Source organism: Phoca vitulina, unplaced genomic scaffold (assembly GCF_004348235.1).
Source record: "Phoca vitulina isolate PV1807 unplaced genomic scaffold, GSC_HSeal_1.0 scaffold3, whole genome shotgun sequence".
In the NCBI taxonomy this organism is placed as follows: Eukaryota; Metazoa; Chordata; class Mammalia; order Carnivora; family Phocidae; genus Phoca; species Phoca vitulina.
This window is the reverse complement of record NW_022589706.1, coordinates 79,079,578-79,104,284: the sequence shown is the minus strand read 5'-3', so window position 1 is coordinate 79,104,284 and position 24,707 is coordinate 79,079,578. Positions and strand designations below refer to the sequence as shown.

The following is a 24,707-nucleotide window of genomic DNA, read 5'->3' as shown; positions in this document are numbered from 1 at the left end:
CCCCGCCAGCCCCGCCCAGACCCCGCCAGCCCCGCCCAGACCCCGCCCCGCCGCCCTCCGCTGAGCCAGCGGCCATTAGCCTGGCCCCAGCTGCCCGCGCGGGGGTCGGGTCCTGGCGGCTTTCACGCCCCCTCCCCCGCATCTCTCCACCACCCCCCCGCCCCAGCGCGGCGCGTGCTGTACGCGGCGGTTGCTGGGCGCCAGGGCCGCTCCCGGGGTAGCGAGGGATGCTGAAGGAATTGTAGGTACGGTCCATTTTTCTCAACTCCGTCCCTTTCCAGGCCCTTGGGCTCGACTGGTCCCTCGTCTCGCGCCGTCCTTCCCTTCCTGTGGACCCGAGGGACTCCTTTCCTCCCGCTTCAGGAGGATTCATGGCTCCTTTGTCAGAGACTGGCGAAACAGCCACAGACCCTTTTCTCTCCTCCACCCTGACTCGTTTCTTTACTCCCTCACCCGACATCTCTTCTTTATTCTTTCCCTTCCTCCTCTGTTTCTCTCATTTTACAGGTAATTCGCAAGTAAGAAAAAAGAGGTCTGTCAGTCAAGACTGACTGCAAAATTAATTTTATTAAGGGCGGACGGCTGTACAAATGGTGAATATCTGCAAATGAACCTTAACATGCTCCTGTGACCGGAGGTGTGTTCCAGGGTTCGTTGCTTATCCCGGGAAGGCTTTCCTCCCTAACTTACCCTCCTCTCAGTTGCCCCGTCCCCAGCCTATTTCTGTTGGCTTTATCACAGTGGACAAGCCCTTTAGATCAGTGCTTTTGAAGGATTAAGGACAGTTGTTGCACAGGTACCAGGTGTCCGGTACATCATTCAAGAGTCGTAAGAGCTCTGCAGGCCCATACCAGGTCCCTGACGCCCCTCTATGTGTGTCCTAGAGCCTATGAAAAATTAGATGGTGCGATGGAGAGGAGCAATTGACCCGGGTCTCCCTAATTTTCCATAAGGGTAAATAGAATGGTTATTTGTGCAACAGCACTGTGGAAAATTAACACTTGTTACTATCACAACTAAAGAATTCATGACCCCAGATGGTTTAGTTACTATGTGCCCATGAAAAGGGCATTCATATTTATTGCCTTCAGTGAGTACCAAAATTTATATAGCTGTTTTTATCAGTTGGCTGTCTCTTGTCATGAGTTCCCGCCCATTACCGGACCAAAGGAAAGAGGCAAGTGCAGTAAATAGTACTATATAAATAACATGTTTATGCTACATCTCATTTTGTACATTATTTTCATATTCATCCTGTTTATACATTTCTGTGAGATGGAGTTGGTTAACAAAACTCCATTTTACTGAGGAGGGAACTAAACACAGATTAAACAGTACCTGGAACTTAGTATAATATACATTCAGTAAATATTTGTTGAAGGGATGAATGTATGAGATCCTCAAGGAGCCATGCCTTATTCGCCTTTGTATTCCCTGGACCCAGAGCTAAGCCTAGCACTCATAAGTTCACAAATGTGAGAGAGGTCGAGTGACTCACTCAGGAACAGGCTTTTATTAAATATCTTTAGGGAACTACTATTTTGCCATTATTCTGAATACAATGGTAAGAAAGACTGGCAAGATTCCTGTTCTCATAAAATTTAGTGAAAAAGGAAACAAGATATGAACAAGGAAAATTTGGATAATGTTAAGTGACGTGAAGAAGTAAAACAGTATGAAGTGAGAGAGATACTGGGGAAGAAGTTGCTTTAGATTGATTGGTTAAGGAAGGGCTCTCTGAAGAGCTAACATTTGTGCTGAGACCTCAGTGATCTAAAAAAGCCAGCCACAGAAATATTTAGGATCAGAGCATTCCAGTTGAAGGAAACTCCAATTGCAAAAATCCTACGGTAGCTTTCAAGGAACACCATAAGACTGCTATAGCTGGAATATGGATAAAGTGGTATAATATGACCTTGAAGAGATAGGTAGGAGCCAAATCATACAGGGCTTTGAATAGACCATGGAGATCTACCCATGGAATAAGTTTGGAATCCATTTCAAGTGTGATGATAAACCAGCAAAGAGTTCTTCTGAAAGGGAGTAATATAATCTGATTTACATTGAAAAAAGATGTGTTCTGCCTATTATGTGGTTAATGGATCATAGGGATTGCGGGAGAAGATTAGTAGCAGAAGATAGTTGTGATCCAGGAAGGAATGACAGTAGTTTGGGCTAGAGTGGTATAAGAAGTGGATGGATATGAGATGTATTTGGAGGCAGAATCTACAGACTTGGTGATATTATGAATATAGGGGTGAGAAAAAAAGAGAAGCTCCTAGGCTTTTCTCTTGAATTTGAGTGGATGGTTGTGCCATTTACTAAATGAAAAAGACTAAAGAAAATGAGTGTGTGTGTGTGTGTGTGTGTGTGTGTGTGTGTGTTGGGGGAGGGTTGTTTTTATTTTGCTCACCTTAAGTTTGATATGCTTATCAGAAATCTAAAGTAAGTTCTGTGTCTTGAGTTCTGTGTAAGGAACCAAAGACACAAAGTTGAGAAACATCAGCATGTAGAAAAAATTACCTGGAGAAAGTGTTTTCATAGAGCATTCCAATGATTAGAGGTAAAGCAGAGGAAAAGAAGCAAGCAAAGGAGGTGGAGAAAGAGTAGCCAGTGAAGTAGGAAGAAAACCCAAAGAATGCGGTGACTTAAAAGCCAAGACAACAAAGCATGGCCAGTATTATTGAAACATGCTGAAAATTCAAATAAAAAAAGAGATCTGACCATTGGATTTTGGCAACATGTAGTAGTTATGTGCCTTGACAAGCACAATGAAGAGAAAATGTAATGTGAAGAAATAGACATAGCAGTACAGATATCTCAAGATATTTCATGAAGAAGAGCTGCGAAATGCAGGTAATAGAGGAATATGTGGGGTCAAAGTAGAATTTTCAAAGATGAGAATACTGAAGTGTGTTTTTAGGCTAATGGGAATTATCCAGTAGAGGAGAAAAATTATAGTATAAGAGAGAATGTATATGTTTTAAGAATGAAGTATTTGAGAAAACAAGAGAGAATGGGATCCAGGGAATATGTAGACGTGTTGGCTCAGAAACATGAACATAAAATTTATAGTAATAGAAAGAAAGGCAGTGAGTATAGGTAGAGATGCAGATAGATGAATAGATTCAGTGATCTCAGGAGAGAGTTTCTCAAAGTAGAAGGTCTGAGGCTAGATCAGTAAGGAGAGAAAAGGAAGAATGTTTGGGTAGGAGGCTTAAGGGGTGAAAAGAAGGCATAAAATAGTCATTTTATTTTATTTTATATTTTTAAGATTTTATTTATTTATTTGAGAGAGAGAACACAAGCAGGGGGGAGCGGCAGGCAGAGGGAGAGGGAGAAGCAGGCTCCCTGGAGAAAGGAGCCCAATGCGAGGCTCAATCCCAGGGACTCTGGGATCATGACCTGAGCTAAAGGCAGGCACCTAACCGACTGAGCCACCCAGATGCCCCATAAAATAGTCATTTTAGAGGACAGAAGGCAGTCATACTTGTCTTAGGCTGCTCTAACAAAATAGCATAGACTAGGTAGCTTATAAACAATTTTATTTCTCATAGTTCTAGAGGCTGGGAAGTCCAAGATCAAGGTGCTGGCAGAATCAGTGTCTGGTGAGAGCCCTAGTCCTGGTTCACAGATAGCCAGAAGGGATTAGGGAGCTCTCAGGAACTCTTATTAAGGAAACTAATCCCATTCATGAGGGTTCTGTCCTCATGACCTAATCATATACCAAAGACCCCCACCTCCTAATGCCATCACATTAGGGGTTAGGATTTCAACATATGAATTTTGAGGGGACATAAATATTCAGTCTATAGCAATACTAGAGAAGCACAGTAGCATAGCTGGGCAGGATCAAGTGCCCATTTGAGATTTGTGGCCTTGTGAGTGGGTAGCTGAGATGGTGTGAGGGAAAAGATCATAGTAGCCAAGGAGTCATAAGACCAGACTGTTGGGAGGGTTGGCTACCTGGTTATTAGTGGTAAGTTAGTGACCAAGTGAGTTCTTGAATCCAGATATCCTGACTTCCCAGCTCAATAGGTTACCATTTTACTGATAAATGGCTCACAGCATCACTCTTTTGCGCCACCTACCCTTCCAGTTAACATTTTAAAAAAAAAAGTGCCTTGATTTTTTTTTTTGATCCATATATCCAAATTCTAGATTTTCATAGGCTGCTGCTTTGTTTCTCTCTTATCCCCTTAATATTTACTTGTTAAATTTGTGTGGGGGGGGCTTTTTTTTTAACCACTTCCATCAATATGTGTTTATTAAATTGCAAAACCCTAACTCTTAAATAGTAAAGTGGAGATGAAGGATGAATTTGGAAATCCTGTTGCCTGTAGAACTGGGATTACCAGTAATAGGGAGACCTGATCTGTATTTACTCTAATAATAATAATAATAATAATAATAATAATAATAATAAATAGACAGCATTGGGGTAGCCTTTTACATTTCGTGCTATGCTTTTTTTTCTCTTATCTCATCTGATTTTATACCTACCTTTTTCAGATGAGGAAACTGAGGCTCAGAGAGGTTAAGGGTCTTAACCAAGGACGCATACCTAGTAAGTGGCAGAATTATTAACCACAGTGTTCTGACAATAAATCCCATATTTTTTACTGTAGTAGTTTGTCTCTTTGCTTTTTATACTCTATTATATCCAAAATGATATCAAAGAAAAACTGCTAGGTAGAAAGTAATGGCTGGCTAGAGTTCTTTTACAATTCAAAAACTTTTTTTTATATGTTTAAAACTCAACAGTTAATGAGATTAGATAATTACCTACCATCTAGGTAATTCAAAGAACTCAGAAATGATTATGAAATCAGCGCTGATTTAATCTAGTAGGTAAATGCAAGTTACTAAATAGCATTTCTTTGGCCCTCTCCCAAGCACAAACTATATGTGCTTCCACAATACCCTGTATTGACTAAAATCTATGCACAAAGGAGAATGAATACAGTATCAGTTACATAGTGGGGTCTCACTGAATATTTGTCAAATAATAGAATGATTATAGTTAAACAAGCAATTGTATTAGTGAGATACACTAATGCTGTGATAAGGGATGGATGCTATGATAAGGATGCATCCTAAAGGGAACTTCTAAAGCAAGGATCTCTAAACTGATATAGAGTTAGTTGTGCAAAAAACAGGGGTGTAGGGGTGGAAGACAGTATACAGAATGTATAAAGTCTCAGAGATATGAGGCTTGGTAGGTTTAAAGAACTAAAATATAGCTGATGTTTAAAAAGACAAGTTAAAAAATGAGATAGGCAGGGACAAGGTTAGCCCTTATTAAAATAAGTTCCGTAAGCTGCGTTTGAGTTTGGACATTTTTCGTCTATGGGAAGCCATTGAGGAATATTAGGCAGGAAGTTGCCATAATCATGCCATAATCATCATTTTAGATGATGCTGCTTTGTGGACATTACAAGGGGATGCCCAAGACTGGAGGTAGGGAGAATAGTTGGAAGGTCATTACAGAGCTTATGGGAAAAGGTGCTGATAGCCTGGACTGGAGCAGTGGCAATTTGTAATGAGAGAAGTGGACAAAATTTACAATTATTTAGGAGCTTGTATTAACATGATTTAGTAACTCACTGGCTATCAGCAGGGAAGGAGAAGGAATGACTCCTCGGTTTCTAATTTCAGCAACAGGGTAGATGGTGGCTTCATTCTCTGAAATAGGAAATTCTCTGAATAAGGAATAGATTCAGTGGGGGAAGGTTTTGAGTTCAATTGTGCATATATTGAGCTTAAGATGCTTGTAAAGACAATGAAGTAGAGATACACAGTAAGTACTTAAATACACTATTTAGAAACTCAACAGAGCGGCGAGGATGCGGAGAAAGGGGAACCCTCCTACACTATTGGTGGGAATGCAAGCTGGTGCAGCCACTCTGGAAAACAGTGTGGAGGTTCCTCAAAAAGTTGAAAATAGAGCTAGCCTATGACCCAGCAATTGCACCACTACTGGGTATTTACCACAAAGATACAAATGTAGTGATCCGAAGGGGTACGTGCACCCCAATGTTTATAGCAGCAATGTCCACAATAGCCAGACTATGGAAAGAGCCAAGATGTCCATCAACAGATGAACAGATAAAGAAAATGTGGTATATATATACAATGGAATATTATGCAGCCATCAAAAGGAATGAGATCTTGCCATTTGCAACGACGTGGATGGAACTGGAGGGTGTTATGCTGAGTGAAATAAATCAGAGAAAGATGTGTATCATATGACCTCACTGATATGAGGAATTCTTAATCTCAGGAAACAAACTGAGGGTTGCTGGAGTGGTGGGGGGTGGGAGGGATGGGGTGGCTGGGTGATAGACATTGGGGAGGGTATGTGCTATGGTGAGCGCTGTGAATTGTGTAAGACTGTTGAATCACAGATCTGTACCTCTGAAACAAATAATACATTATATGTTAAAAAAGAAAAAAAAGGAAGATAGTAGGAAGGGAAAAATGAAGGGGGGGAATCGGAGGGGGAGACAAACCATGAGAGACTATGGACTCTGAGAAACAGACTGAGGGTTCTGGAGGGGAGGAGGGTGGGGGGATGGGTTAGCCTGGTGATGGGTATTAAAGAGGGCATGTATTGAATGGAGCACTGGGTGTTACACGCAAACAATGAATCATGGAACACTACATCAAAAACTAATGATGTAATGTATGGTGATTAACATAACATAATAAAATTAAATTTAAAAAAAAAGAAACTTAACAGACCTTCTCTAGGCCAAACTCATCAGCATATTGGTCATAATTGGAGCCATGAGTATAAAATAAATTTCTTAAGAAATGTATGTAGAGTAAGAAGAGAAGAGGGCATAGGGAAGAATGCTGAGGAACTCCAACATTCAAAGGATGGATAGAGAAAAAGAAGACCAAGAAAGGACAACCAGAGAGCTAGAATGAACGTAGGACAAGTGATAAAGTGATGTGAGAATTCAAAAAGGGAAGACGACTTCTAGGTTTGTGCTATGCTTTACAGGAAGTCCTATTGGAATGACCCTTAAGCAATATTTCACTTACAAAGAAGAAAGAGATGCAGTGGTAAAGCATTACAAGCAAAAAAAACCAAAAATGCATGGGAGAACAATTAACAGTTTAATGTGACTGAAATGTAGAATCAAGAGAACTAGAGAGAAAGCCATGGTAGTTTGATGCCATATCGTGGAAAACCATGGATTCTGGGTAAGTTGTTGGTAACTTTATTATTTGGTGAGAAAAACCATTGTGGTTGGGGCTAAGGGAAAGACAAGGATATAAAACATGCTCTGGATCCTGGAATACCTGACCATTTTATTGTGGAAACAAGATCTAGGCACCTGAAAAGAATAAAAATTCAAGATAATATCTGATTAATGAGAACAAATACTAAATACTATAGGAATTTTAACAGTGGCAAAGTCAATTTGAATTGGAGTACTAGTTTAGCCCAGATTTGTATTGTCCTGATTAAATAATAATGCCAGCTAGTCATTATCTTAAAAACAAAAACAAAACAAAACAAAAAGTCCTGTTCTAATTTGAATGCTCTGTATAAAGAATATTCTCTTTGTAGATACAGCTCTCAAATTCATTTGTTCAGAAAGGCTTATACTGTAGTTTTTACTTGATGATCTTTGATGTACACTCAGAAAGACTTCTTTGTATGAAAGATAACAATAGCTCCAAAGATCCTAAAGCAATACATATAAATAGATATTGATGCATATGCTTTACCTAACATTCATTTAATAAATATATGTTAAATGAGCATTATGTGTCAGTAATGCATAGTGGCTCTGAGCATGGATTACATATTAAAACACACCTGAAGTCAAATCCCAGTTCTGCTTTCAATGGAAGGAAAAAAGTTGCAATCTCACTTAGAATAGTTTATACTTAATTCTAAGTATTATGATTTTTTGAAAGAAATTTCCCTTATTATGTATCCAATTATTAATGCTGCTATCAAACTTAATTGATATTTTTTAAATCTGTAGGGGAGAGAAATAAAGAATGATTTTAAAGTATTTAGCTAAACCGCAGAGCGAATCATCCATATTTGGAGAACTAAGAATTGGCCATAAATTTTGCTGGTAGGTGTTATAGTCACTAGATGTCACCGTTGCACAACATTGCTTCAAAATGATAAACCCCAAAGTACAGTATATAGTAGAAGAACACACACCAAGGAAAGACAAGAAGTTGTTTCTATTATGTGATACACATACATATACACATATATACATATTTATATAAGATGTGTAGGTAGATCCCAAGCAACATGTGTTGGTATTCTCGCACGCTGTTTCTCAGTAGGTCCATAAGTGAATAGAAAGAAGCATAGACTTAAAACTGATAAAAACCTCAGATCATCTAACCTCCTCCCTCTCTACCTCATTTTAGAAGTTTGGAAATGAGGTACAGGGAGGTGAAGTGACAAGAAATTTACTCAATACTATGTAGCAGATTAAAAGCAGAAAGCTTAGATTTCCCACTCTTTGATACCACACTGTGTCCATTAACATTTATAATCAAAGAGACATTCTAATAAAGCCAGAACCTCTTAAATCCATCAAAATTTTCCACTACTTTAAAAGCAAAGTTTAGCAATATGATAACATCCCCATAAAAATTATCAGTTGAATAAAGATTATCAGTTGAATACCATAGCTTTTGCTATGAACTGTACAAACTTCTTACTTTATCCCCATAATAGCAAGATGTATAGTATGTATTTATTTATTTCTCTCTTATTCCAAAAAGGATTTTTACAAAGTTTATTGAGGGGCACCTGGTTGGCGCAGTCCATTAAGCATCCCACTCTTAGTTTGGGTTCAGGTCATGGTCTCGGGGTCGTGAGGTTTAGCCCCTCTTCATGCTCCACGCTCAGTATGGAGTCTGCTTGGGATTCCCTGCCCATCCCCCCCAACTCTCTCTCTCTCTCAAATAAATAAATAAATAAATATGTTTTAAAAAGACGCTTATTGAAATCACTATATCATAAAATTAAAAATGAAACTGAAGTGATCATAAATAAAAGATACTAGAATATAAACCACTATGAAGTCTTTTTTTGTTAGTATATGAAAATCATGCCCTAATGTCTAATAAAATCAGATTTGATTGGCTAGTCTCAAATTTCATTCTGCTTTCTCTAGCTGTGAGCACAAAGTAAGAAAAGTAGATAGTATTATGCTCATTAAAAGATGACCAGATACTATAATTTCCCCAAGATCATGCAGCTAATATATATCTGATTTCAAAGCCCTCATTCTTTCCATTATGCCAGCTATCCAGACATATAATGAGAGGACTCTTAACAGGATACAGTCTATGTAATCCTTAGACACCTGGATTACCACAATTCTGATTTATACAGGTAGGTTTTTGCTTATATCAAATTTATTTTAAATAATTGCACAGAGCTGTTGACAAGATTTATTCTGTCAAGAAATTGACTCCTAAAAATTTATTAAAAGAAAGATAAATTTTATGAGTTTATCTACACTTTAAATTACAAAATTTATATTATATTAAGGAAATCAGCATTTTAAAATTTGATTACGGGCGCCTGGGTGGCTCAGTTGGTTAAGCGACTGCCTTCGGCTCAGGTCATGATCCTGGAGTCCCGGGATCGAGTCCCACATCGGGCTCCCTGCTCAGCAGGGAGTCTGCTTCTCCCTCTGACCCTCCTCCCTCTCATGCTCTCTGTCTCTCATTCTCTCTCACAAATAAAAATAAAATCTTAAAAAAATAAAATAAAATAAAATAAAATTTGATTACATAAGAAAAAGACATCTCCAGGGGGGAAGCAAGAATTGTCCAAAGGAAAATGGAGAGAAGGAGATATCTAGAGCAAAGAGGAAAGCAGATAGGCACAGTATTAAAAAAGAAAGAGGGGGGCAATGGGGACAGAGCTAAGGTTCATATATCCTGCCTAGTCTGCTTCTGATCCCTACATTACTCAGGCATCTAGATTTTCCTCTTTATCTTCTTCCATTTTTGCACCAAAAATCTTTTTAAATACTTTAAAAATCTTAAAATCTTACCTCAGCCAGGGTCCTAATTCTTCAAACCTTCCACTCTTTAATTTTTTTCTATAGAAAGAGAATCTTTTTCTAATTTGTCCTGTTGATTTCTTGTTTGTATTTGCAGCATAATCATTAAGGACCTTATTCATTCTATAATTTACTTCCTTTTTCTTAATGTATTTGTAAAGCCTATTCTTGGTTTTGGAATATCTTACTCTTCTACAAAAGATGCCTTTCTTGTTAACATGCAGAAATGTTTTTGTTTTTGTTGTCATCTTGAGTATCTGGCATTTTAAAATTTTCAGTTCATTCCATATTTATTTCACAAATATTTATTGAGTGCCTACCACATGTAGATCAAGGATAAAACGAGATATTGTCCCTCCTCTCGTGGAGCACCCAGCCTTCCAGTTCCCTCCAAGATGTAATAGGTCCACTGCGACCTCTTTTTTACTGCTCACAATCAAAAACCCTAGACAAAATGTGAAAAGCAACTACCTGAAGATCGAAAAGTAAACAAAAGCAAGTGGATTGTGAAGGAGAGTCAAAACTACAAGACTGAATTTCTTTTGCAGGTTTGACCTGAAGACGGCCTCCAGTCATAAAACCATGCAAGGACAGCACAGGAGGCCAAAACTACAATAGAAGACCTATTTTTATGGCCTGAAGATGTGGGAAAATGGACCCTATAGTTTAAAGAGAGCATGAGGAATCCTTGTTATTGTTGTTTTCCTTTTGTGTTTTTTCCCCAAGGGCAGGTCCTATTAGTGACATTATGGGCAACTACAACTCAGAGAATAACCCCATCTTCTGACCAGAGAAACCAGGAAAAAAGACCTTGAGAGGTATAGCAGGGTACAGATTTAGGAGAGGAAAAAACTGGAGAATGAGTTTCCTTAGTTCTGCATATGAACCCACCCAGGTGCTTTGGGTCATCTCCAACTGTGCATGCATGAGACAGGCCTAAAGCAGCATAGCAATGGCTTGAAGAACTAAAGTAAGATAAAAATCTTAAAATTAAATGGGGGGAAAACACTCCCAAATCACAGACTAACCCCTGAGTGGCTCACACATGAGACAGACCAAAGACAGCATAACAAAGTCTTTGAAACCAGTGCCATCAGAAGGTAAGAGAGAGCTTATCCTCTGCACCTAACCAAGTTGATTACCTACTGAAATAAACAAAAATTTTAAATATTCTTCAGAGGATTTTAACAAGACCTAGAGTCTACACAACAAAATGTCAAGGATATACTCCAAAAGTACTTAACATATAAAGAACCAGGAAATGAATGTCTTATAAGAAAAGAAAATCAATAAATGTCAACCCAAAATGGCACAGATATTGGAATTAGCAAAGATATTAAAGCAGCTATTATAACTGTTTCATGTGGTAAAGAGAAGTATAATTGTAATGAATGGGAAGATACACATTCACAGCAGAAAAATACAAACAGTCAAGAGCAAGTAAATTTTGAACTAAAAAATACAATATCTGAAATAAAAATGCACTGGATAGATTCAACAACAGAATGGAAATGAATGAGGAAAGAATCAGTGAACTTAATAGATAAATAGAAATTGTCTGATATGAAGAACAGAATGAAAAAAAAAAGATTGAAAAATAAAATGAACATAGCCTCAAGAACGAGTGGGACAATATTATGGAGTCTACAGTCTAATTCAGAACATTGAACAATCACTCTAATGGATACATAATTACAAACTAAGATAATTGTTCTTGAAGAAAATGATCTAGATTCTATAACTGCATATAAAAACTAGACCTGACTTAGCCTAGGGGCAGAGGTGATGTCATAAATAGTTCTCTGAGGATATGGCCCTTGAGCTGAGGGGCTATATTAACCAAATATAGGGGAGGGTAGTGGTGGAGAGTGTTTCAAATTAGAGAGAAAAGCAAGTGTTAAGCCCTGCAGAAGGAAACTGGCAATTTTAAGGAACCGAAAGAACATCAGAATGGCTAAGAGTGGGAAAAAAAAAAAATGGATAGGGAATGGTATGAAATTAGGCTAGAGAGGGAACCAGGGACTACATCGTGCAGAATCCTGTAGGTCATTCCAATGGACTGAATGTTTGTGCCCACCCCCCAAAATTCGTATATTGAAATCTTAACCCCCAGTGTGATGGTATTAGGAGGTGGGACCTTTGGAAGGTCCATGAGGGTAGGTCCCTTATAAAGGGATTAGTACCCTTATAAAAGCAATCCCAGAGAGTTCTCTACCTCTCCTTTTGCCATGTGAGGATACAACAAGAAGTTGGCAGTCTGTAACCCAGAAGAAGACTTTCAACCCTACTCGCTGGGACCCTGATTTTGGATGTGCAACCTCCAGAATTATGAGGAATTCTGTTTATAACCCACCCAGTCTGTGATACTTTGTTATGGTAATCTGAACTAAGACAATCATGTTAAATATTTTTGTCTTTATCCTAAAGCCAGCGAGGATTATTAGGGCACTCAACCAGTGAACTGGTGGAGGATTGGAAGATGGAAATTTCAGGATCCCCAGCGTTTAGCAATTGAAAAGTTTGAGCCTGTAAAGGAGACAGGGAAGGAATAAGAAGAAAAATGAGGGGCAGGGTGGGTATGAGAGAGTGGTTTAACAAGAGCCAAAAGAAGAATGTTTTATCACGCCATATGATCACTTGGAGATTACTTATGACTTTGCTAGGACTATTTTTTTAGTGTGAAAGGAGTAGAATCTTCAACTAGAGAACAATGAAGGGTGAGTAGTTTATGGGAAAAAAGAGACTATGAGAATTGCCAACTCTCTGAAACATTTATTGGTAAAGGAACAGAGACAGATGGGGCAATAACTGAATGGGCATGTGAGTTTCTGGGAAACTTTTAAGATGAACTCATTTAAAAATCATTGGGAAGGATCTAGTTAAAAGGAAGTGTGAGGGGAGAGATAGTTGGTACAGGCAGAGAAGGATCATTTATACAAGTGCTCTGATTGCCTTAGATAGGAGGAAAGACACTTCCTTTAATGTAAGAAGAGAGAAGAAAAAGAGGAAGATAGATTTTTATGTGGAAAAGGGAGGGAAGGTTATCTACTGAGAATGAAGGGGAATATGTGGAGGATCTGTGATTTGAGAAGAGTGGAAAAGGGTTGGAATAGTTGTTGGGGGAAGTGAATTGACAGAGAATGTTTAGGATTGGTACATTTTAAAGGCCTACTGGAGGCTGTTGGTTATGAATTTGTAATGATGCCAGGTTACTCTAGTGTAGCTTTCTATGGCTCAGTTAAGTGAATGAAAAAATGGGATAATAGTGTTGGTGCAGGATCAAGGTTTTTCTAGAAAGGTGCAACAACAATAATCATATTTCAAGAGAATATAGGATATTGGTAATATTTTGGAGATGATAGATCACACATTGAATACAAAAGGAAGTAATGAGGGAAAGGGATAAAAGCTTGAGCTAAAGGTATCATTCCACTACACGTCCTGATGAGGTTGAAGAATGGAAGGGATGAAGCAAATGTAATTGAACAAGCAAACTGAAGGAAGGTAAAGTATTTTTAAAGGTAGATGTTTGAATTAGTAATTATTGGTTATAGAACATTTCAGATGATGGAAGGGTCTAGCATGGACATTCCTTTAGTGGAAAGGAAGTAAAGAACTGAGGAACCAAGGTAGAAGATGAATTATCCAAGTTTATGTTTAAGACTCACAAGCATTACAAATTTGGGGTCAGGGGCTCATCATGCCTTTGGTGAATAATGCAAAGGGACCAAGATGAAGTCAGTAAATGACAATGACTAGAAGAGGGAGAAGGTGATATTGTCAAGTTATACAAGCTCAAAGAAGCAAGGTTTTTAAAATAATGTTTAGAAATAGCAGTAGGGTGTCAGAAGGAGTGCTAGCAAATAAACAGCTAGAATGTAAGAACTATAGGGGAAGCAGTTTCCTTAAGGGAAGGGCTTGGTTTCAGATAGAACACAGAATTTGAGAGAATGCTCTGAAAATAGGTGGAGAATATAAGAGGCTGAGAGTTTGATAATAGTCTAGCAGAAGTTCTGGATTACTCAGTGAAAGGGGTTGGTAGGTGTGGGGCATGTAGAAGGCTGGATCACAGGCAATGAAATGATGGCTAGGGATCTTAACACTTTTATAATTGACTTCCAATGAGCTATTTCTAAATTATGTTAGCCTTCTATAACTTACTCATTATTTATACTTTGTTTTTTAAAGATTTACTTATTTTAAAGAGAGAGAGTGCAAGCAGGGGGAGGGGCGGAGAGAATCCCCAAGCAGACTCCACACTGAGTGCAGAGCCCGACATAGGGCTGATCCCAGGACCCTGAGATCATGACCTGAGCCAAAATCAAGAGTCAGATGCTTAACCAGCTGAGCCACTCAGGTGCCCCTCATTATTTATACTTTATTTTGAAGCTCTAAGGCCCTTATTTTTAATAGTTTCCTCTTCTAAAATGGAAAAGCCAAAAAGTTCTATTTCAAAATAGATTTATTATGGCCATTTCCTAAATGTTAGCATCTAAACCCTTGTGAAAGATTTAGTGTATGTGTGGGACGGTGTCTGCCATATTATAGGCACTTTAATTTTAAGAGTGTAGGCTTTGGAACCAGACTGCCTGATTCTGGCCCCACTCAATTCCTATATTTATAGCTATGTCATGTGGAGAAGTTAATTCAGCTATTCTAGGATAGTAAAGCATGGGCAAAAGGAGTGAACCAAGGGGAAGTGGTAAGGTATCCTGATCTGTGAAAAACAAGTGAGGCCATCATACTGATGCCCCCCGCCCCCCACATCATCCAAGGCAAAATTCTCAGAAAACTATTCCCTAGGAGTTGGGACAATTTGAGGTAAAATGAGTGTTGTAAAGCTGTCTCAACCAAGCTCAGTCTCTGATTTGCTTAATGATTAACACTCCCCACTCCCTCCAATATTTCTCTCTGGAGGAAGGTATCATCTAGAGACTATATTTTATACACAATGTCAGGCTTTCAATAAAAATTATTAGCCATGCTAGCTATTAGACAATATTATATGACGACAAGCCAAGATACAAAATTGAAAATAGGAACAGACTCAAAGGTGCCCCAGAATTTTTAGTTAGCAGTTAGCAGACAAGGTTGTTAAAATGACTATGATTGTAAGAACTAAAACTATGAAACTCTTAGAAGAAAATATAGGGGAAAGCTTCATGATATTAGATTTGGCAATGATTTCTTTGATTAGATAGCCAAAGCACAGGCAATAAAAGAAGTAGATACATTGGGCTACATCAAAATTAAAAACGCTCGTGTGCTGAAAAACACCATCAACAGAGAGAAAAGGCAACCCACAGAATGAGAAAATTTTTGCAAATAATATATCAGGTAAATGATTAATATCCAGAATATATAAAGAACTCTTATGACTTGAAAGCAAAAAATAACCCAATTAAAAACTGGGCAAAGGGGTGCCTGGGTGACTTGTTAGTTAAGCATCTGCCTTCGGCTGGGGTTATGAGCTCAGGGTCCTGGGATGGAGCCCCGCATCAGGCTCCCTGCTCAGTGGCGAGTCTGCTTCTCCCCCTCTCTCCCCTTCTCCCTCTGTGATCTCTCTCTCTTTCAAATAAATAAAATCTGAAAAAAAAAAAAAACTGGGCAAAGGACTAAACTAGACATTTTTCTAAAGAAGATACACAAATTGCCAATAAGGGCTCAAAGATGCTCAATAATCATTAGGAAAATGGAAATGAAAACCACAATGAGATACCATTTCATACCCATTAGGTTGGCTATTATGAAAAACAAAGTTAACAGGTGCTGACAAGTATGTAGAGAAATCGGAGCCCTTGTGCATTGCTGGTATGAATATAAGATGGTATAGCCATAGTCACTGTGGAAAACAGTATGGCAGTTCCCCTAAAAATGAAACAATTACCATATGATATTGGCTATTTATATATCTAATAAAAGATTTGATTCTGGAATACATAAAGAACTAAAAAATCAGTAAAAGTCTGCCAATATATTTTTTTAAATGGGCAAGAGATTTGAACACTTTACTAAAGAAAATATTCAAATGGCCAATAAATATGTGAAAATAATGTTAGTCACCATGAAAATGCAACTTAAATCCACAATGGAACATCTCCAGAATAACTAAAAGGAAAAAGATGATACCAAGGTTAACAAGGATTTAAATAGTGTTAAAGAGTATTTGGTTCAAATTCCAGCTATGCCACTTGTAGCTGTGTGACTTTGGGAAAACCACTTACCCTTCATGGGTCTCAGTTTCAACATCTGTAAAATGAGAATAACAAATAACTCACAGTGTTGTGGAAATGATTCATGTTAAGTGCTTCACATAATCCAGATTCTATCAGCTATTATATCATTTAATCTTCACAATAACCAATAAATTTAGCAATATTATATCATTACAGATAAGGAAATTGAGGCCTACAAAGATAAATCACTTCTCACAGTTATTAAGAGATAAAGAGGAGAGTGAAATACATTTCTATCTCAGCTCCAAAGTCCTTACTTTTAGTTACTATGCATACTAATTACCAATTCCTCTCTTGGCAGATATATAAAGAGAGTATTGAGTAGTTGCCAGACATGAATATTACTAGACACAGTATCAAACTTCTCTTATAGCTGCTAACATGTACATTTATTGTTCAGACTCCTCTAGGTTTTGAAGTTCTATTGCATGGTTGCTTGCCTGGATTCCAAGTCCTGCTATCCTAACCATGGCCTAGCTGTAGATTTTTTTTTTTTTTTTAGATTTATTTATTGATTTTTAGAGAAAGAGAGAGAGAGTGGGGGCAGGGGGAGGGGCAGAGGGAGAGGGAGAGACCATCTTAAGCAGACTCTGTGCTGAGCATGGAGCCCCACTCAGGGTTTAATTTCACAACTCTGAGATCACAAACTGAGCCAAAACCAAGAGTTGGAGGTTCAACCGACTGAGTCACCCAGGTGCCCCAACATAGCTGTAGATTTTAAAATATGCTGCCTGGTTTCTTGGTGCCTGTTCCTGTCTATCTGCCTAGTTATGACTCACAGTTTCTCCTTAGTTAAGTCACAGCTCAAATGTCACCTTGATCACTGTAACATCTTCCAGGTTTATTTTCTCCAGTACTTAATCACAATCTGAAAATACTGTTTATTGTTTTTCTCTTCCAACCAGAATATAAGCTCCATGAGAGCATAAACCTACATTTGTTTTATTTTGTTTTGCTGCTTATCTTCAGAGCCCAGAAGAATAGACATTCACCCAGAAGAACAGACATTCAATAATTATTGCGTGGATGGACTTTGTGTCCTGACCTCGCAACTCTTGTGCACTCCAGCTCAAATTTTTTAATGGTTCTAGCCCTCAGCCTATCCTTTCAGAACTTGACAGCTTAGGTGATTTCACTCACCCTCCTTGTTCATAGAGCTTACTCACTTTTAACTTCTAGTCTAACAGTTAATGACAGGTTGTCATTCTAATGACCAAATAGTTTTTATATTCCCTTTAATTAAAATGGAATTTTACTTTAAAGGGACTTAGAGATATATTTTTTCATAAGATTTTAAAAATAAATGTTATTTTCTGTTTTAAGTCATAAGTTAGTTATGATCCCTTATAGGATTTTACACACTAATATTTTACTTCATTAAAATGAGGCAATATATGTAAAGCACCTAGCATATGTGGTAGGTACTCAAATGTTAATGATCCTTTTCATTAAAATTTTTAATTATTAAAATTGCTTGCCTTTTTAAAAAAAGTACGGATACTTGAAATACTGTGGGGTTTGGTCTTATCAAGTACCTAAAAATTCAGACTTAAAGTTTTTAATTTTGTCCTCAACAGTAACTCAAGAATTGAAAAATATTTTTATGGCAGATACTCTTCCTACACTCAAAGACAGCAAAAATCACAGAGAAAGTAAGAAAAATAGATATTTTAAAATAAGTTTCCAGACCTAATTCTTCTCCAGATGTGGTCCTATTTCATTCTTTTTTCTAGTTCATTGTTAGTCAAAATAAAATTTATTTTATTTTGTTTAAATGCTAGATCTATGGATCTTTCAAATGGACCACATATAAAGACAGTATGTATCAGTAACTTACAGATGTAGGTATTAATGTAGTTGATCATATTTAATTTTTAAAAATTTTGGACTCTCTTCTGACAGGAATGTGACTGAAGATAGAGTAAATCAATGGTGGAAATTATTTCAGTGCATAAAATAAAGAACTGAGTTTTCTGATACATGCTTTTAAGATATGACCCACCATTATGAACTACTGAAGTATTTAATTTCTGTGTGATAATGGTTTTTAAAACGTATGCACATGATTTTGCTTCTTAATTTTACAATGAATATTTGGAGCTGTCTTAACTATAAAGATATCTGACTTGACTGTGATACAACTTTCTGATAAAAAATCATTAAAAAATTAATCCCACTTAACCATGTTTGTTTCAGATGGATTTATAATACTATTTTATTCAAATTATTTGTCTTTTAAATATTAGCATGTACACCACAGAATCACAAAATGAACATCTGGAGGATAAAAACACCCCATCATCTACAACTCCTCAGGTAAAAACCTAAAACTATTTTGTAATATATGACATAGAAATCAATCTGATCTTAAAATTTATTTTTCAAGTTTACTTATTAGGTTTCTATTATATGTCTGGTTAAAAAATGAGAAGTGGTCATTTAAAAATAACTAATTTAAATAAGTACTAAGAAATGAGCAAAAGGAATGAAAAGATGGAAAGGGGCAACTAATGATTATTTTGGAGTAAAGAGAACAGATTTCAAGAATAATGGAAATACAGCTTATTATTTCTTGCCATATCTAGGAAAAACTCAGTAATTTAGACTACAAGAGGTAAAGACAAATTAATTAAAATGTTGTGCTCTATGTTTGAAAAGAACCAAGTTTTTATTTTTCCAAGTGTACAGAGTAAGTCATATAGACCTTCTGTTGATCTAGTTTTACTGTGTAATAATTGCTCATAATTAGAATTATAAATTGTTTACTTTTTTAAAAATTGTTTACTTTTTAAAATAGAGGTTTCTATAGTTCTTAAGGGCCCAAAAGTTCTTCTTTTAAATATTTAAAATATTCACCATTGATTCAAGTTATTTGTCTGTAAAGACTTCATCCTAGTCTATGTCAATTTATTATAAATTCTGAAATAATAAAACTTAAAATAATATGGTCTTACCTCATATGACCTTTTACCCACACTAATCAAAATTCATCTTTGTGTCTTTACCTTGGCCCTTTTGTATAGTGACAGACTTCCCACAAAAGTCTCTATACCAGAACTCCAACAAATTAATCATGGTCAGATTTAAAGAACTTTGATATTAAAAGAACTACATAATTCATTTACATCAGCTGCTCTGCTGCCTTTGCCTCCCTAGTCGTTAAATATTTCCCTTCACTTCCTTAATCTGTCCCTTCCCCTATCCCTTGTTACCATTTCTTGTGACAATGCAATGTTCTCTCTCCACTGCACTCAAAGTGTTGGCCTGTGTGTACACATGCATACATGTGCATGCGCACGCACACACACACACACACACACACACACCATGATGACAATAAGACAAATTTGAAGATTTCTATTTCAAGGTTAACCCTACTCTGTTTTGTTTTTTAATTTTTTGTCTTGTTTTGTTTACCTTGGGAGAAACCTCTCAATATTCTCACCAACTAAGATGTCTTTTTTTTTTCTAAATCAGCAGTTTTATAATTAGACTAACCACCATTAAAAGCCTGGAAGATGCAGCTAACCTATGAACTACCTAAGGATGTTATCTATAATTAATAGTGGGAGCATGAACCTTAAATTTCTGAAAGTTTGATCTGTTTTTCTCATTTTTCCAGTTATATAATTTTTCAAATGAAATGAGTCCAAGTAAAATTATATTTCACCTCCTTTCCAACTTAGTTGTATTTTCATTCTACAAAAGTTTTATTGAATAATCTTTGGGAGTAAGACTGAAGAGGAACACTTTTAATTATTCTGCCTACACTATAGGCTCACTTATTCAGTTTGCATAAATCACAAATGAAAATAACAGGGACTCAAGTCTATAAAAGCTAAATCAAGGTGCTCTACAAAATGCATTCCTGTGACATCCTCAAATACCTAATGATATAGTGCATGAATATTCTTTTATATGTGTAATTCTCCATGGTGACAGTAATAATCTGAATTTAATTATGAGGTTTGGTGGTTTTTTACATTCATAAAATTGTATGAAAAGTATATTTCTTAAAAGATTTCCTTGCTTTACTTCAGATCCTCAAAGATAGTAGTATTAGTGAACATGAAGAAACTAAGGAAACGGTCTTGTCACAAACAGAGGAAACAAAACCACAGATGGAAAAGACGTATTCTTGTCCCCCACAAGGAGAATTGAATAAACTTATTACAAATGGTATGTGAAATAAGAAATGTAAGTGGAGAGAAAATGAGAGATGTATTTGATAAATACATATTTTTACAGATTTTATTCATTTATTTGACAGAGAGAGAGCACAAGCAGGGGGAGCAGCAGAGGGAGAGGGAGAAGCAGTCTCCCTGGTAAGCAAGGAGCCCGATGCGGGGCTCGATCCCAGGACCCTGGGATCATGATCGAGCCTAAGGCAGACACTTAACCAACTAAGCCACCCAGCTGCCCCTATATTTGATAAATATTAAAACACAAACCAACAAGGCTACTGCTAAGTCTATGTATTTGATGTATACTTCAGCTATATACTTCAGCTCTTATTACAAGCAATATGTGGACAAAGAGGAAATATTTCCTTAACTCTGTCAAAAACTAATAATATTTGCTTAACAGATACATATTTTAATGTTTTTCATGACTTCTTATATTAAATCTTGGGGATTAGAAACAGCATTGATTAAGAGGCACCTGGCTGACTCAGTCAGTAGAGTATCCGACCCTTGATCTCAGGGTTGTGAGTTCAAGCCCCACATTGGGTGTGGATTCTACAAGAAAGAAAGAAAGAAAGGAAGGAAGGAAGGAAGGAAGAAAGGAAGGAAGAGAGAAGGAAGGAAAGGGAAAGAAAGAGAAAGAACGGGCATTGATTAAAGATTTTTACTTAAAGCCACTTTTGATATTTAGTTTTTTTAAGATTTATTTTTAGAGAGAGTGTGAGTGCGAGTGGGGGAAGGAGCAGAGGGAGAGAATGTCAAGCAGACTTTCCACGGAACCCAGAGCCCAATGTGGGGCTCAGTCTCACAACCCATGAGATCATGACCTGAGCCAAAATCACCAGTTGGACACTTAACCGACTGAGCCACCCAGGCACCCCTGATATTTAGTTTTAAGTCAGCTGAAAAGAACATTATACTCCTGGCAATATTAAGGTTCTCAATAAAATTAAGACCCAAATTTTTAAAAAGCTGCTGCCTTGTAAAGAATTGTATAAAATTTGCTTTACCATTAAAATTTTAAAGCATGTCATTATCATATATTTATAAGTTGTCACCTAATATTAATAAAAGATTTTCTTGATTTTTTTCTAGATATTCTATATGATTTAACTTAGAGAGATTTGGGCCTCCAGAAATATAGAGCCTATGGAGAACAAAATTTAGTTTAAAATATGATGAAGGATAAGTAACTGAAGTTTTAAAATTTTCTTTTCTTTTTTTTTTTTAAGATTTTTATTTATCGAGAGGGAGAGCGAGAGTGCACATGTGCAAGCTGGGGGAGGGGAAGGGAGAGAGAAAATCTCAAGCTGACTCTGCACTGAGTGCAAAGCCTGACGCAGGACTTGATTTCGTGACCCTGAGATCACGACCTGAGCAGAAACCAAGAGTCAGACACTTGTGACCGCTGAGCCCTCAGGCAACCCTAAAATTTTACTCTATTTGCTGCTTGCTAACTTTAAACTTTTGAAACCAAATTTTATTAATTGATTTTCCCTTTAGTAAAAGTTACTTTTTAATTAACATCAATATTTTTAAGGTTCTAAAGCTGAACTTGAACATCTGACAGTGTAAAGTGATCGGACTCCTTTGTAAATATAATGTCTGCACATAGATCTCACATGCACAATTCCCACATTCTATATAGTGGGCATTGTCTATACAGCAATTGTTAGGAGTGGGGTCAGGGCCTGTGAAGAGAGGAAAATGTATTGGTCACAAAAGATTATCCACTGAGATTGAGAACTGCAGTTTGCTCAGAAACTAGTTTAGGAGTTTTATAACACCAGTATTGAAACTATAAACATACTTGGTTCTCTAACTCGTTTTCCCCTTTGTTTTCTTTCATTTTTGATTTTTAAAATTTAGAGAAATTTATAGGAAAAGGATCTTCCAGGTTTCTATCTTGGGGTGTGTATATCCTTGTATTCTCTTTTTCTGTCTCTGTCTTTCTGTCTCCATCTCCATCTGTCTGTCTGTGTCTTATCTCTGCCTCTCTCACACACATACCCATACACCCTACATTCACTAAAGAAACTCTTAAAACATATTCTCTAGATAATAGCATATGTTCTAGATAATGGAGATAGAGCTGCAGTTTCTCTATAAATCATATTTAATTCACCAATCCCATAGTGCATATAAGTTAATTTAGTAAGAAATCTAAACTCTCAACCACATGTAGAAATCAGTCTCATCACTTTTAATCACACTATTTATGTTTTTTACTCAGGTGGTATCTTGCCTAGTTCCAAAGAAATAGATATTCTAGGGGAATAGGTTTGGGTTTTAGGCTATTATTCCTTTTTTGTTTCTTTTAAGTTTACTTTCAATAAAGATACTTTATTTTCAATAAAAGGTACTTTATAACTATTTTCATAAAGTTGTTTTTCCTTTAAATAAAAAAACAGAAAGCTTTATTATACATCCAACTATGATTTTCACATAATCTTAGGGCCAGAATTTCTCCATTAAAATCTTATCATCAGTGTTATGAAGTAAGCAGTCTTGAAAGTTTAGAGCTCAAAAATAATATCCCAGACACTTCCAATTTCTGGTCCAGCATCATCCCTCTACCTTAACATATAAAAAGCTGAACAAACTGAAAAATTAACAACTCTTCTTAGTTCCACCAAATGAAGTAAGGTTAGAGGGCAAATACCTGCCCCCAAAATTGGAGACAGCATGTGGATACAGAGAATCATAACTTATCAGAGCAGAAACCTCTGCAGGAACCAGTACTAGGATAGGTAAACCTAAATTGTAATTGACAAATTGGCTAGAGACTCAGTGTGGACAAGTCTGAGGTGGGGGTAGACCAGTCATGGTGTGGGAAACACACTTTTCTGAGTTTTACCTCCAGGAGCCATCTGGCAGGGGGAGGGGGAAAGTAATCATATGCAGTATACCAGAGCTTTCTACTCTTCTTAAGAATACCTTCCCTCAAGAGAAACTGTTTTATCAGAACCTAACCTATGGGGATTTTATCAGAACCAAACTGACGTGGGAAAGGAGAAATAACCAACAGTTGCCCCCTCTATATAACCTCCACTAGCCACCTTATAAAACCTAATGGGATAGGAAAAAAAAAAAAAACTGAGAGGCACTTGTGAGGTTCACAGCCCAGGATCACAGGCTCACTAAAGACTGGTTCAGAACTCTATAGAAGTCTTCCCCTTCCCCCACAACTTACCACTATATTACCAAAGGTCTTTTTACCCAGGACGATATATTCACTTTTAAGCAAAAATATATAAGATGTATTAAAAAGCAAAAACAAAAAAAACCGCACACACACAGTTTGAAGAGACAAAGAATCACTAGACCCAGATATTGCAGGGATGTTGGAATTATCAGACTGTGAATTTGAAACAACTATGACTAATATACTTAGGGCTCCAATGGGAAAGTAAACATGTAAGAATGGAAAGGTAATATAAGCAGAGAGCTGGAAGTTCTAAGAAAGAACCAAAAAGAAATGCTAAAGAAATTTTTAAAAAACTAATGGAAATGAATGTCTTTGATGGATTCATTAATAGACTGTACACAGCTGATGAAAGAATCTCTGAGCTTGTGGATCTGTCAATAGGAACTTCCAATGCTGAAAAGTAAGGAGGAAGAAAAGATAGAAAAAAAGGAACAGAATATACAAGAACTGTGGGACAACTACAAAACGTATTGGGAATGGGGCACCTGGGTGGCTCAGTCATTAAGCATCTGCCTTCAGCTCAGGTCATGATCCCAGGGTCCTGGGATCGAGTCCCACATCGGTTCCCTTCTCAGGAGGAAGCCTGCTTCTCCCTCTCCCACTCCCCCTGCTTGTGTTCCTGCTCTCACTATCTCTCTCTGTGTCAAATAAATAAATAAAATCTTAAAATAAAAGTAATGGGAATAGCAGAAAAGAAGAGAAAAAGCAGCAGAAGAAATATTTGAAACAATAATGGCTAAGAATTTCCCCCAAATTAATGTCAGATAGAAAACCACAGATCCAGGAAGCTTAGAGAATTCCAAGCAGGATAAATACCAAAAAACAAACAAACAAAAATACTACACCTGGGTATATCATATTCAACCTACAGGAAATCAAAGATTTTTAAAAATCTTGAAAGAAGCCAGAGGAGGAAATAACACTTTACTGATAGGGTAGCAAAGATAAAAATTATATCTGACTTACCTGCAGAAACAATGCAAGCAAAAAGAAAGTGAAATGAAGTATTTAA

The 24,707-nt window shown here is 37.0% G+C and overlaps 1 protein-coding gene across 1 annotated transcript in view; it reads left to right on the top strand.

Annotated features, from left to right (window-relative positions):
• The first annotated feature begins 17,721 nt into the window (after positions 1-17,721).
• The window catches only part of SLC9B1 (solute carrier family 9 member B1), a 49,161-nt gene continuing 42,175 nt past the window's right edge, over positions 17,722-24,707 (top strand). Inside the window, exons 1-2 of the mRNA XM_032400918.1 lie at positions 17,722-18,619; positions 20,344-20,482. Of these exons, the coding sequence (XP_032256809.1) occupies positions 18,551-18,619; positions 20,344-20,482 (208 nt within the window). The 5' untranslated portion in view covers positions 17,722-18,550. The remainder of the gene's footprint in view (positions 18,620-20,343; positions 20,483-24,707) is intronic.